We start from the raw sequence: 13,254 nt of genomic DNA, 5'->3' as shown, positions 1-13,254 counted from the left end.
TTTTCCTGAGTCCAGATTAATGTGATTTTTTCATTTCTTCCAGAAAGCTTTTCAGAGTAAACAGGATAAAAATAGAGCATTAACGTTTTTAAAGTAAATATTGAAACGTATACACAATTTTTCTAACTTCTAGAAATTCTAGAAACATTCAGAGCAGATAACGTGTTCTTTAAATAGCATTTAATATTCTTCTTAAAATAGCATTTTCTTCTTAATGGAGCACTTTTATTATTTTTATAGTCTAAATTTTGTTTTGGTGGCAGCTTTTACCGCTTAATGAATATTTGATGAGCTCTTGTAATTTTAAAGGAAAAAGTATATGAATAAAACTAACAAAAGATGCTGAATGAAAAATGTTTATATACTTTATGAAAGTGGAATGGCTCTGTACTTTAGGACAGAATGTATCAGTGTAAAAACCAGCTGTATAAAGAAGCATTTGCAAAATCATATATAAACTAATATGGATAACATTTGTTTTCTGCAGCTTTCTTACAGAGCTCGGGAGATCTTCAGTAAATTTTTGTGTAGCAAAGCTACAACCCCTGTTAATATTGATAGCCAGGCACAGCTGGCAGATGATATTCTCAATTCTCCACATCCAGATATGTTCAAGGAACAGCAACTTCAGGTAACCACAGAAAGCATAACTTTTGTACACTTATGTCTGTTATCTTTTCATGTGAAGTGCTTTGAAATGTCTAAAAGTATTTTCTCATGCTGAATATCTTAATACTTATAAAAAGGCAGAGAGATCAAGGTGATAGACATTCTTTTAGCAGTATAGCAAAAGACTGCATAAAGGAACACTTCTTGACTTTTTCTGCACATATGTGATTATATAGGAAATTGCCATTATTTAGATCTGAAAAAATATAACTGAAGATGTAGCACAACGAAGTACTACCATGTGATGAAATGCCATTCCATGTTGTATTTGCATCTGGTTGCTTATTCTTTTCTGTATCGGACAGTTCTGTACAGAAACAGAATCTAATTTGGGTTAAAGTGATTTGCAAAATATGCTCTGTTTTACTGAAGGAGTCTTTCCCTTGTGCTTTAATAGAACTGTCAAAGAGCTTGTTAAAATGTTGATGTTCAAACTGAAGACCTCAGAAGTGGATACATTTTAAATAATTCTTGATGTTCAGAACAGTTATATAACAACAGGATATATTTTACATTTTCTGTAGAATTTGAGTTTCTCCTTTTCTCCAAGTAATTTAAACTCCCCACCCTAACAATGTAGCAGTAGAAATAACTTTGAGATCATGGTATGTAGGAATCGAGGAGATAGCTTTAACTGTATAAATCAAACAAAACACAATCTTGTTCTGAGTGCAGTCTTGGATTTCATGCTTTTGGATTTAAGAGCAGATGGGTGTAGTAAGTTCCTCCATCTGCAAAGTGGAGATAGAAGGGTAGGTCTTAGTCTTCTTTGGCAGCTTCTATCATAAAAGGAAATGTACAGCCACCCCCTGTGCACCTATCAAGGTCTGAGACTTCTGTGCGAACTGCCAGCCATGATCTCAGACACTTTATCAAGTGCTTCTCATCTTGGCATTGTGGACCTCTTCTTCCTTTCCCATTTGATCGGTGAAACAGATGGTGTTCTTGTGAGTGTGGTACATGGTGCAGGTTTTCCTTGTCCTCTGAAAATGCTATGTGCTTAAACTGGAGGTAGATGAACATGCTATCATGAAGTGCTGCCATGGGTCTGATCCCAGCCATGTGGTCTGCCTGGACCTGGCCTGCTTCTCTAAACTGTCAGTGCATCTGTAGTTTCCACATCAAATCCCTCATACCTGTTCATCCCACTGGCATATGAAGTGAAGCAGGGTGAGAGTTACTGCAGTTTAATTAAGCAGCCTTGCTGCTAAATATGCCAGACCAGTTACTGATGTGCTACCCTGCTGAGCTACGTGCTGGGTGATGGGCCGACATGCTGGACTTTATATCTTTGTTTCAGTATGTTGGTTTTGTGGTCGTGGTGGGTGGTATTACCTTGCAAACTGAGATCTGGAGGTATGATTAGTTTGTGCAACACACCCACAGACTTTCAATGTTCAGCTCACAATAGTGATGCCACATTAATATTGAGAATCCTCTGTGTTAGCAGAAAACACCAACACGTGTAAATCAATATGATTATAAGATTAAGCATGGGAAATTAGGGTTGTAATGTGATCCAGCAACATAGTGCAGGACAGATGATGATCAGCTCTAAATTAATTAATAAAACAGTCATTACTCAAACCATTAAAGTTCAAGATTTTAGCTACATTGCAAAATAATATCCTGTGTTTATCTGTCTGTATGGGAATATGCAGACTGTGTTTCCATTTTTCCCTCATAACCCTGATACAGCAGGGTATATATGAGTCCATGAGACTGAGACATCTGAATTCTTAAAATTAATTCTCTTTACTGCTGTACACTGTATAGAATAATATTCTTTGAATTCAACAGAACTCACTGGTTTTGCAGCTGTGTGTGTTGTGTGTACCATGTCATTTGTTGAGCTTGAAGATGGTTTGCTGCCTTTTGCATTTTACCGGTGCAACTGTGGATTGTTTTTCATAGTGAGGTTCCCCTCTGTGAGCAGTTTGTCACTTGGGAAGGGTCACTGACACTGAATTGAGGGCTCATTAGGCTTTGTGTTGAGCTGTTTCAGCCCATTAAACTGTTAAAAGTAACCCTACAGGAGTTTTTCTTTCCATATGAAAGCAGTTGGTTAGAGGGTCCAGTAGAGACAACAGGTAACACCTAAGATGGAATGGAAATGTATGAGGGAAGGTGAGAACAGAAGTTGGAAGCCAGCATACAGATTGCAGTAGGCTTCTGTGACACTGCAGCATCAAGTTCTTTCTGTTCTATCATGCTGTTTCTCAGTGAAGCATTGGGCTGAGGCTTGTTGAGAAAGTTGTGTCTCAGTCTGAAAAATGCTTTCTGCCTACAATGAGGCCCGCTGTGGCTTAGTGATGGACTTCTCTGTAGACTATTGGGAATGCCATAGCCAGTATAATTCTCTTGTAGGGAATTAGTCAGGTCCAAAGATGAGGTATTCATACTGGATTTTCAGATCACGTGTAGTTAGTTTAATCATGAGAGAAGATGCAAAGATAGAGGGCTATAAGGGACTCTTCACTCCTTCCTTTGTCAGTAGTGAACCTGTAAATCTTGTAATTGGTTACTATTTTATACTGCAGCATATTGTATTTCTGAATCTTAAACCATAAATACTTTTCTCATTCACAGCTGCCTTAAAATGCACTTGTATAATTTAACAACTAGTAAGTCATTTATAGAACTGATGTAATATCTCTTGAAAATATTTCAAGTAGCTACTTGCTGTGTTCTTTGCATAGAATGTGCAGGCATAAATACAGTGGACGGTAGATATGAGGTTGGTGTTGTCAGGAAATAGGCATTTGTCTGAACCTGTACTTAATGTGTCAAATTATACTTCCTTTTAAATTGGGACAATGTACTTAACCGGCTATAAGCAAAATCATGCCTACTGCTATGTTTGTGTACTGAATTTTATGGAAGTTGGCTAAAATAGCATCTTTTCCTTCATGTGTCATTTAAGCTTGCCTAACTGTTATCTATTGCATTTCAATTTCAGATTTTTAACTTGATGAAGTTCGATAGCTATACTCGCTTTCTCAAATCCCCCCTTTACCAAGAATGCATCCTAGCTGAAGTTGAAGGTCGGACTCTTCCTGATCCACAGCGTGTTCCCAGCAGCCCCACTTCTAAACACAGTATTAGTTCAGAGAAGTCCAATATCTCAACACCGAAAAAGGTTACATTTGATTTTGTTTTTATCTGAAAAAGAAATGCTCTTTAATACTGTTTTTCAAGTACTTTAACAAGTTGAAAGACAATACATAAAAACCAATTACAATGCTTGCCTTATGATGCTGGCAATTATTAAATTTACAAAATCTTTATCTACTCAGAAAACAACTTTGTTTTAATCCATAACGTTGATTCAGATTTTTAGCTGTTGAATTCCTGATTAGAATTTGAAATCTATATTATTATTTAAATCTATATACAAATAAAAACTTAGGATTATTGTCATACATCAGTTGAGAGGCTTATTTTGATTGATTAGTGGCATTAAGATATTTCAGCTTTTGCTGAGAGCAGACATTTTATCAGAAATTGAGAAGTCTTAACCTAATTTAGCTCATTTTTGCAGAAGATGGTCTTTGAATTTCTTATAACAAAAGATGATTCTGTGTAAAGCAGATTCATTTACTTAAAAATTAGACCCATTCTCTCACTGATTTCCTAACATTAGAGTTTGTATTCTTCATCTGGATAATGCCACCATAGTATTACATAACTGTATGGTAAATAGTAACTTATCATTTTTCATGTCAATCGCTACAAATTAGCCCATCTGCTTTTATGTATTTCTATGAGCAACCTTTAAAAGTAGTGCTTTAAGGAGTAGTCTAATAATCTCAGAGTAGTAGCTTGTTAAAAACAAGTTTAGCTTAATAGCAATTATTCATGTTTTCTTCAACACTAATAAATAGTTTGATTGTACATGTAAATATAAAACAGTAAATTGCCGTTATTTTTAAGTGCAGTTCATGTTTGAGCTTAGCCCAGGAAAAACCTCTGAAATATTTAAAGGGAAATTCTTTGTTATAAAAACAAGGCTAAAGGCTTTTTCACAGTTAATGGTAAGCTATGGAGAATTCTTTCATATTTACAGGAGCTCTAAATCGCTTACTATCAATTATAGTCCCTGTATAGTAGCACATGTCCATTGTGTGTATTTCTTTCTTTTGGTTTCATAGCTACTAAGGGAGGAGAGGTGACAGTTAACCTGACCATCATTTGCTCATCTAGGAAGAAGTGTGGGAAGGTTTGTTTTAGATAACATGCTTATAGTTGTGTTCCAGCCAGTAATTTAATTGTCTTTTGGTGATAGCTGAGTGGTAAATCAAAGTCAGGAAGATCCTTAAATGAAGAGTCAGGAGAGGAGGATACTGAGAAGAAAAAGAGGGGGACGTTTTTCTCTTGGTCAAGAAGCAAGAGTTTGGGAAAATCACAGAAGAGAAAGGAAAATGGTGATTATCAAAACGGTGAGTGTTTGCATTCCACACTGTTGCATAGTTATTTCAGCAGTAGATGTAATTCTCATATTGAGTTCACTCAGCACATCTGTAGGTGTGACAGAGGGAAAAGAAGCTGTTTAATCAGAAGGCCAAAAGGTGGCTAATATAGCTATGAACTTTATAAAACAGCAGGTACAAAAATAAATAGATAACAGCATGAAAATATTTAACCGTTATCTTATTTACTTCCAAGAGGCTACTGTCTGCTTTGCGGTATACTTTGCTCTTCTTTGTGCTGTTGATTGCTTTTTCAAGCAGAGCTACAAAAGTTTTAAAAATAATAGACTTAAAAAAATATCTTAGGAATAAAAAACAAACAAACAAAACCAAATGAACCTGATTTTGTAACTCGACCAAATATTGTTTCATTTATAGTATGAATACTTTGAGGTTTTTTCCTGTAGTGAAAAAATGATTTCTCTGACACAAGAAGCTGATATACTACAATGATTTTTCTGTATTGTAGCAAGTAATTAATATGAACATTTTTACTGATTGTTCATTCTTCCCACAAACAGATTCTATTCAGTCCAATGGATTATCATACAGGCGAGAATCCCAAGGCTCCATGTCTTCAACAGCTAGTCTTGACTTGGTAATGGCTGGCTCTTAATAATAATGTGGGAAACGGGGAAAACAGTGGATTGTTAATTTTCTAAGATGTGCAAAGTAGTTTGCTTTAAGTAACACTTTGAGAAAGCATCCTTAAATGATGCAGTGTTTTCCTCTGTTTAACCTGCGTTCAAGTTGTGGTAGGCAGATTTCTGTAATAACAGTGTGTCTGTTGTTCCTCCTTTATTTTTATGTTTCTAAAGTTGTGTGTTCTTCTTGTCATCATGACTTAACTTTGTTCCTTTAATGTGAGAGAAGAGATAGAGTTTGATTTTCAACCTTGCAATTCTGTGTTAGTATGTATGGAAGTAATCAATGAAGACAGTTTTCTAACCATCAAATTCTACGTTGATAGTGTGAAAGGAATGAAATACAACATTTAACAATAGAACATAATTTTGTAATTGTGATTTTATTTTGCCTTGGTTGAGATGGAGAAATAATATTAAAATATATATATATATTTTTTTAAAAGGTTTTTGGTAATCACGATAAGTAGACTCTAAATTGCTGAACGGACTAGATTATAGCAACTATGTAGTTTTGCCTATGCATGGCAAAGTTGTGTTTATTTCTATTGCAGAGAAATCCTAGTTTAAAAAACAGAAAGTTCCAACTGCAGTGGAACAACACTACATTTTTTCTTTCCCACTCCAGCTGATTAAGTTACGAAGTTATTGGGATTTGATTGGGAATAGGCAAGTAGGAAAAAATAAGAAAAAGCACAATGAATTGCCTAAAAGAATGTTGAAAATGGTATTTCTGTATTGGTTTTAGGTATATATGTGAGCTTTTTGTTAAATTTTCAGATATACCTCTGATATTACGTGATACCATTATTGTTCTTCTGTTATTGCAGAATAATGGTTAATGCAGTGTCCTCTCCCCTAAATTGTAACATTGTGCTTCTTTCCTTTTTTAATTAAAAAAAGTATAATTGACCATTGTGATTCTTTAATTTTTTTTTAATATTTAAATCTGGTGCATTTGCATGTATAGCATTCAGATGATTGTGAAGGAAAAGAGATTTTGTTTGAGGAACCTGATGTCTGAAGGTGTTCCTTCTCACTTAAGTGCTGATTCGTAATGTGCCAGCAGTAATTTTTACCTCAGTGGATGGTTCTTGGGTACAGACAGTTAACTATTAGGAATCTAAATAAGGTTTTGTTTAGTTATTACACTTGTTTGATTGAGAGTTGTGCTCTGTACCACAAGAGTCCTGTAACCTTTACACACTCAACAATCTACTATATCATCAGTTCTCAAATTAAGATTTGTGCTGTGCTATTTTCATCAAATGTTTTGTTTCTTTTTTTCCCTTCAGGATGTACTTTCATTTGATACTATGATATTCTGGAGCATTTCAAAACATGTTTGAAAGTATGAACTTGAGTTTGTTTGATTTATAGAGACTCTGAAAGCTTCTACATCTTCCCAACTTTTCCATTGGTCATTGACTTTCCTTTCTTTTTCTTGTCAAGTCTGAACCCTCTAGACTGCCTGCATTTGTACCAGATAAAGAGAAATCCCCCAAGTACTGCTCTGTAAACCTTCCAGATGGTTCATCCAGCAAAATGGCTGTCAAATCTGGATTTTCTATCAAAGAGGTGCTGTCTGGGCTCTGTGAGAAACATGGCATTAACATAGCTGCAGTGGACCTTTTTTTAGTTGGAGGTGATAAGGTACTGCATATTTTCATGCTTGCTTTTTTCATAGTTATGCCATTAATAAGAAGCTCTGTTCTCTCAATAGTAATACATATTTCCTGATTCTCCCTGTAGATTTACATTGACAGTTCTATTTTAGAAGGAGATTGTTTATGAAACTGCAGTTGGAGTAACTTTGGTTGTGGTATCTGCATTAGAGAAAGCAAAAGAGAACTTACAGTAATTTCTTCATTGTAACAGGCTAATTAAGGTCTGTGTAGTTTGTCCAGGGGGAAGAGTTAGTGTGTAGAAATATTCACATAGTAAAACAGGTCTCCAGTTGACCTTGATGGGGGTTGGCCATTCAAGAGGAGCTGTGGATATGAAACACTTAGTATTTATGGCTGTGATCAATCTAGATGAACTCAATGGCAAAGAGTGATATATGTACATAGTTAGGTGCCTATTCTTTTAAATCTTCTAATGACTGCTAACTTCCCATATTTTCTAATATATCATCCTGTGTCATAGTTTAATTTGAAGGATTTTAGCTTGTTTTAAAACACCAAGCACCTGCTGATGGCAGTGGAAGCTGAAATTTGATCATGGTCTCACAACACGCATTAATCTTTTAACATATTTTAAATCAATATCCACTAGTGTGCACGCAACCTATACTTGCAATTTTCTGAGTTTTCTGGATAACTTTTTTTTTGTATAGCTGTTTTGTATTGCATATTTAAAAAATGATTTTGTTCTTTCTTCTTCTTTTCCTGCCCTGTGCCCTGTAGCCACTTGTATTGCACCAAGACAGCAGCATCCTGGAGTCTCGGGACCTACGCTTAGAAAAACGCACTTTATTTCGGTAGGAGTCAAAAATAACTTTTCTGGCATTTTCCACTCCAACTTGTTGTAAGTGCGTTAAAAGATATCACTGGTTACCTTTGTAATGGAACAGTTGTTAATGCCTAAAAGAATTGTTCTGAATCTTGTGAAAGCATCTGGTTAACTGCAACGTCTTGCAGTTAATTCACAGTATGAGTTTCTGTTTAAATAAAAGTGTAAGTCCATTTTTACTTTGAATTGCAATGAAACTTAAGCAGGAGAGAGGTTTTTAGTGTGGGGTCTCTGAATGCACACAAATGCCTGTTCAGCATCATGCCTGTGTTTAAGCCCTGATCTTCATTAATTTTAGAGCTATTTAAGTGCTTTCTCTACAAGTGATGGTGAGATTAGGATACCTCTAAGGGGTAGTTCAGGTGTGGGCAACCAGAGTAAGGATCAATGGGAGAAATATGGGTAGAGGAGCACTTCAGACAGACTACAGCAGTACGTGATGAGTTTTAAATGCTGAAAAAGTCTGCTTTGCTCTCATAGATGGAAGCAGAAATTAGTTGCCAGTGTCTAGTGTAGGGACATTGAAATACTTACATGATCTCAGTGCCTTAACTGCTCGAGCCGGAGCTGATGTGAACAGCAACAAGAACAAAATTTTTCCAAGCCTATCTCAAGTAATGGACTGCTTAAGGTACTTGGCATAGTACATTATGAGTTACTCTCACAGTGGGAAGAAATGTTTTTTCTTTCACCCAAGGCTGCAGCGTGGGCGTGGAGTTACTTTGGAGCACTACTGGACCATAGTGGCTGGGGCAACATCAGAGGAAAGTGCCATGGCGTGTACTTAGTTGGTCTAAGGATCACCATGCCATTAGGTTGCTTCATTCTATCACTCAGCTTTGAAAACTGAAATAGTGGAAATTTTATTTGTATAGCTTTTGTGCTAATGAAGTTGCACCATCTGCAATTAGTAGTTATAAACTAGTGCAACTTTGCTGTCAATTGGATTTTGTATATTTTTAACACTTTATTAGAATAATTCATACATACTGTGGCAATTGGTGTGTTTCAGGCTGGATCTTGTTCCAATTAATCGATCAGTTGGTTTGAAGGCTAAACCCACCAAACCGGTAACAGAGGTCCTAAGGCCTGTGGTTGCAAAATATGGTTTAAATCTTAATGAGCTTGTGGCAAGACTAGTAAGTATCTTTTGATGTAATTCAAGCTATAATATATTCTGTCTGGAGAAGAGTATGTCATAGTTCCTGATTTTTTTTTTTTTTATTATTTTTTTTCTGCCCTGGTAATTAGGCATCATTAAAATCTGCACTTATAACTTTGTATTGATATGGAAAATTAAGAATAGTCATAACCATTATGCTTAGTAGCAGCTACCTCAAAGCTTTAGTCTGCATCTATTTTATATTCTGCTTCAAAATAAATCCAGCATCTGAAATAGCAGAGCTTGAATATAGTTTTTCTTCCAGAGCCCAACTCTTCCTTTTGTTAGTCAGTGGAATTTGATTGAGATTAGCTAAAGCTGTTATCCTGTGAATTCCTAATATCCTGGCAATCATAGAAGCTGCTTCAAATCCATATGGAGAATATTTCTGCAAAAGCAGACTAACTTAACTTGTCCACTACTAAATACTGACCTTGCATTTCCTCTATTCTGTTACAATGAAATATCAGGAAATGAAATTACGTTTTGTGGCATTTCTGGAGTGGCCAAACCACACCGTATTTTCCAAATATCTGTAGAACACTTTGATATAAAGATAATTTCATTTAGTGAAGTTATAAAATTACAAAAATATGTTTATTTTAGAATAGAAAATGGTCTTGTATTTCCTCTACACAATGATTGGCTAACCACATACAGTAATGATCCTGGATTATTTGTGTGTGCTCATAAATTGGATTATTTTGTCTCTTTGTGTTGTCTTTTCCCCAAATACCATAAATGAGTTAAACTCATTGTAATCAAAGTAACTGAACAGAGATGAAATAAACATTTCTAGAAGATGGAAGGATGACTTATAGAGGTTACAGAAAAACAGAAAATGCTCATTTTTTTAAAAAAGTCAAGCTGTGTAAATTTGCTCTGAAAACAGCTTTTTCTGTTTTATATACAAACTGTGATCCGACTTTAGAATGGTGAGCAGGAACCACTTGATCTCGGTGTCCCTATATCTAATCTGGATGGTCAGCGGGTAATTCTAGATGAAAAAGAGCCAACAAAGGGTAGAGGTAAGGTGCTATAAAGCTTTTGTTTATGATGTCAAGTCAGTTTAATAAATTCTACTTGCTTAGTTTCTTCTTTTGACACAAAGATAAGGTAAATGTGGTTATATTTACATATGTAACATGTAGCATGTATTCTTTTTTTTTAAGAAAAAAAGGAACACCATTCTTAAACATTGAAGTACAAATAAACCTGCTGATACCAGGCCCTTTACCATTGCTATAAGAAATTTTGCACAAGTAATACTTGAATAATTGCACATACACATTTAGGGCCATAGTTCATGGTCATATTAATGAGAATAAAAAGCCAAATAACTTCTGTGAATTTGGCAATTAAGTAAAAATAAACATTTTGTATGAGCAAGACAGATGCAGTTTGTGCAGCAGCTGTATGTACTGCTTTGATAAGCCCCTTCCTCAGCATAAGGAAGTAGCAGACCCTACATCTCAGATCTAAAGCTTTTAGTTCTGGAGATAATTATATAATTTGTTATTTCCACGGACAGAAGCATTTGAAAAATATATATTGATCAACTTCAGAACAGCTGCCAATTTTTTTGGCACAATTAACATGCCAGCTTAATGTAAGTGGTCTTGAGAGTAAAGATTTACTTTCATTAGAACACATTTCTATAGATGTAGGATCTATAGTTTGAGCAGTGAAATGACATGTGGCTAAATTAAGTTGACTTAATGCAAAGAACCTCTTTGAGAAAGACCTATGAGAATGAATTTGAAGGTATTTTTGAGGAATAGCAGGTTTGTCATTTTTTAGGAAATAAAATCAATTGCCACTTTGAAATAAAAAAGGAGTTACCAACCTAAATACTCTTAAGGATAATTAATTTAGGGATTATAAACAAAACTGTAATCCTATGTGCTGCCAGCTGCTATAAAGCCTAAGTCATAGGCTTTATTAGGATTGTTCTAGTACTTGGCTCCCTCTGTGGTATTTAACAGTGATAGGGAGCCATGATTGGAAAATGTTGAATGTGACTTTTCAATGGTCTTTTCTGATAATTTTTTAAAAAACTTGTTGAAATTGAGTTTTCTAAATTTGACACTTAGAGACTGAATTTGAAATTGAGATTTGAAACCTACTTAGTGCACGTTAACAGTTAATTCAGAATATAAATGAAACTTCAGAGTATTTATATATTTAAAGAGGAGGGGGAGGTTTTTGCAGGCTTTGACTGAAAGTGTTGGGGTTATCAGCTCTGATGGCTATTTTCTGAGTATAACTTTGGGAAAAGCAAAAAGTCTGTTTTGTGCATCATTGTCACTTAAATGTTACTTTGGGAAATTATTAATTTGTAGCTATAGAAGCAATGTTTATGTTTAGTGTTTACAGATAAACAAAAAGGTGCATCAGTAAAACAGAGTGCAACTGTTACTACTTCAAGAAATCAAGTATCTACTGTAAGTCTTCTGCAATGATTTTTGTCCTTCAGTTCATCTTTCGTTTCCTTCTGGAACTGTATGCTGAAAGTTGCATTTATCCATGATTTTCAATCAGCCAAATTGTGTAACAAGATAGAGCATAGCTGTAATTCATCTGGGATATTTCCACTGCCTATAGCATTTATCTGGGAGAACTTCTGTCTTCATGATGAATCCAATAGCTTTCTCTATTTGTATTATTTATTTATTTTGGCATCATAAGTTTATCTGTATTTAAAAATGATTGAGTCACTCTGAAATTCAAAGGTTCTTTCTGTAATGTGATTTTTCCTAATTAAGCAATGTTATATGATTTATATGTCTTTGGCCAGTATTAAGGCAAATGTGTTTTTGTAACAATCAGGATGAAACTAAAGCATTGATTGTGGTGGTGTTTTCAAAATAACTTTCTGTTTGCTTAGACTATATTATGAACATAACGATATAGCCTAAATGTAAGTAGTATACCTTAACTTTCCTTCTAATGCAGGGAGAGGGAAGAACTCTAGGAAAGTCTAATTCTATCAAAATGAAAGGCGAAAATGGAAAAAATGCTAGGGAAGTCCGGCTGTCAAAGAGAGAAGAATCTATTGCAAAGATTGGGAAAAAAAAATGTCAGAAAATAAATTTGGATGAAGCAGAGGGTATGTGAATTTTATATAGCTTATGTAATGACATAAATAATCTTGGAAAAATTAGAATTTTTTGTCTGTGTAGGAAAACGTATTGTGTGTTTAATACTGCGTTTTGAAAACCAGTCATGAGCTTTATATTTTTGTTTGATTCTGTTTGATTTATAAAGTTTCTGAAGCTGAAGGTAAACTTTTAAGACTACATTAAAAATCAGATACTGTAGTTTATAAAGTACCTGAAGAGAAGCATAAATGCCTAGTGGGATTTTCAGGAGTTAAAAGATGCCTGATTCCAAGTAAATCCAAAAGGAGTTAGTTACTCAGTTGCAGCTGAATATTCCATTTGGTGCCCCTTGCAACTTTGCAAGCTATGTAGAAACTTGTTCTATGCATCTTTACATAAGATTCTGTAGAAGCGTGGACCCTAACTTACTCAGGTAGCAGTTTTTGATATGTTTTGCTAAGGTCTGTACAGTCAGATGATGTCTGTGCGGTAAAAGCAAAACCTTAGCTGACATTCAATAACTGCTCAGAAAAGATAGTTACAAGCAGAAATAGGCGAAGGGGTTATTGATGAAATCATTGGAAGTGAACTCCTAAGAGAAAGATGCTCATGGGAGAGAAGGGAATAAAAACGATGGAGCAGTAGAAGTGTTGACGTACCACCCTCTGCCTAGGGTAGTAAAAAGAAATAAATTA

General features: G+C 35.0%; 1 protein-coding gene across 10 annotated transcripts in view; it reads left to right on the top strand.

Moving 5' to 3' along the window:
• RGS12 (regulator of G protein signaling 12) overlaps positions 1–13,254 on the top strand; it is a 74,345-nt gene that overhangs the window by 43,791 nt on the left and 17,300 nt on the right. For 9 of the 10 annotated variants that reach the window (XM_085545759.1, XM_015862670.3, XM_032444116.2 and 6 more), the window contains 10 exons: positions 488–631; positions 3,629–3,808; positions 4,955–5,108; positions 5,660–5,736; positions 7,235–7,435; positions 8,191–8,264; positions 9,309–9,435; positions 10,390–10,486; positions 11,826–11,902; positions 12,414–12,567. In XM_085545759.1, coding sequence (XP_085401885.1) covers positions 488–631; positions 3,629–3,808; positions 4,955–5,108; positions 5,660–5,736; positions 7,235–7,435; positions 8,191–8,264; positions 9,309–9,435; positions 10,390–10,486; positions 11,826–11,902; positions 12,414–12,567 — 1,285 coding nt within the window. The remainder of the gene's footprint in view (positions 1–487; positions 632–3,628; positions 3,809–4,954; positions 5,109–5,659; positions 5,737–7,234; positions 7,436–8,190; positions 8,265–9,308; positions 9,436–10,389; positions 10,487–11,825; positions 11,903–12,413; positions 12,568–13,254) is intronic. The other variant, XM_032444113.2, reaches the window with a different exon arrangement.

This window comes from Coturnix japonica, chromosome 4, assembly GCF_054131305.1.
Source record: "Coturnix japonica strain WE chromosome 4, WE-NBRP24, whole genome shotgun sequence".
NCBI lineage: Eukaryota > Metazoa > Chordata > Aves > Galliformes > Phasianidae > Coturnix > Coturnix japonica.
The sequence above is the reverse complement of the archived record's forward strand: the minus strand, read 5'-3'. Positions and strand labels throughout refer to the sequence as shown.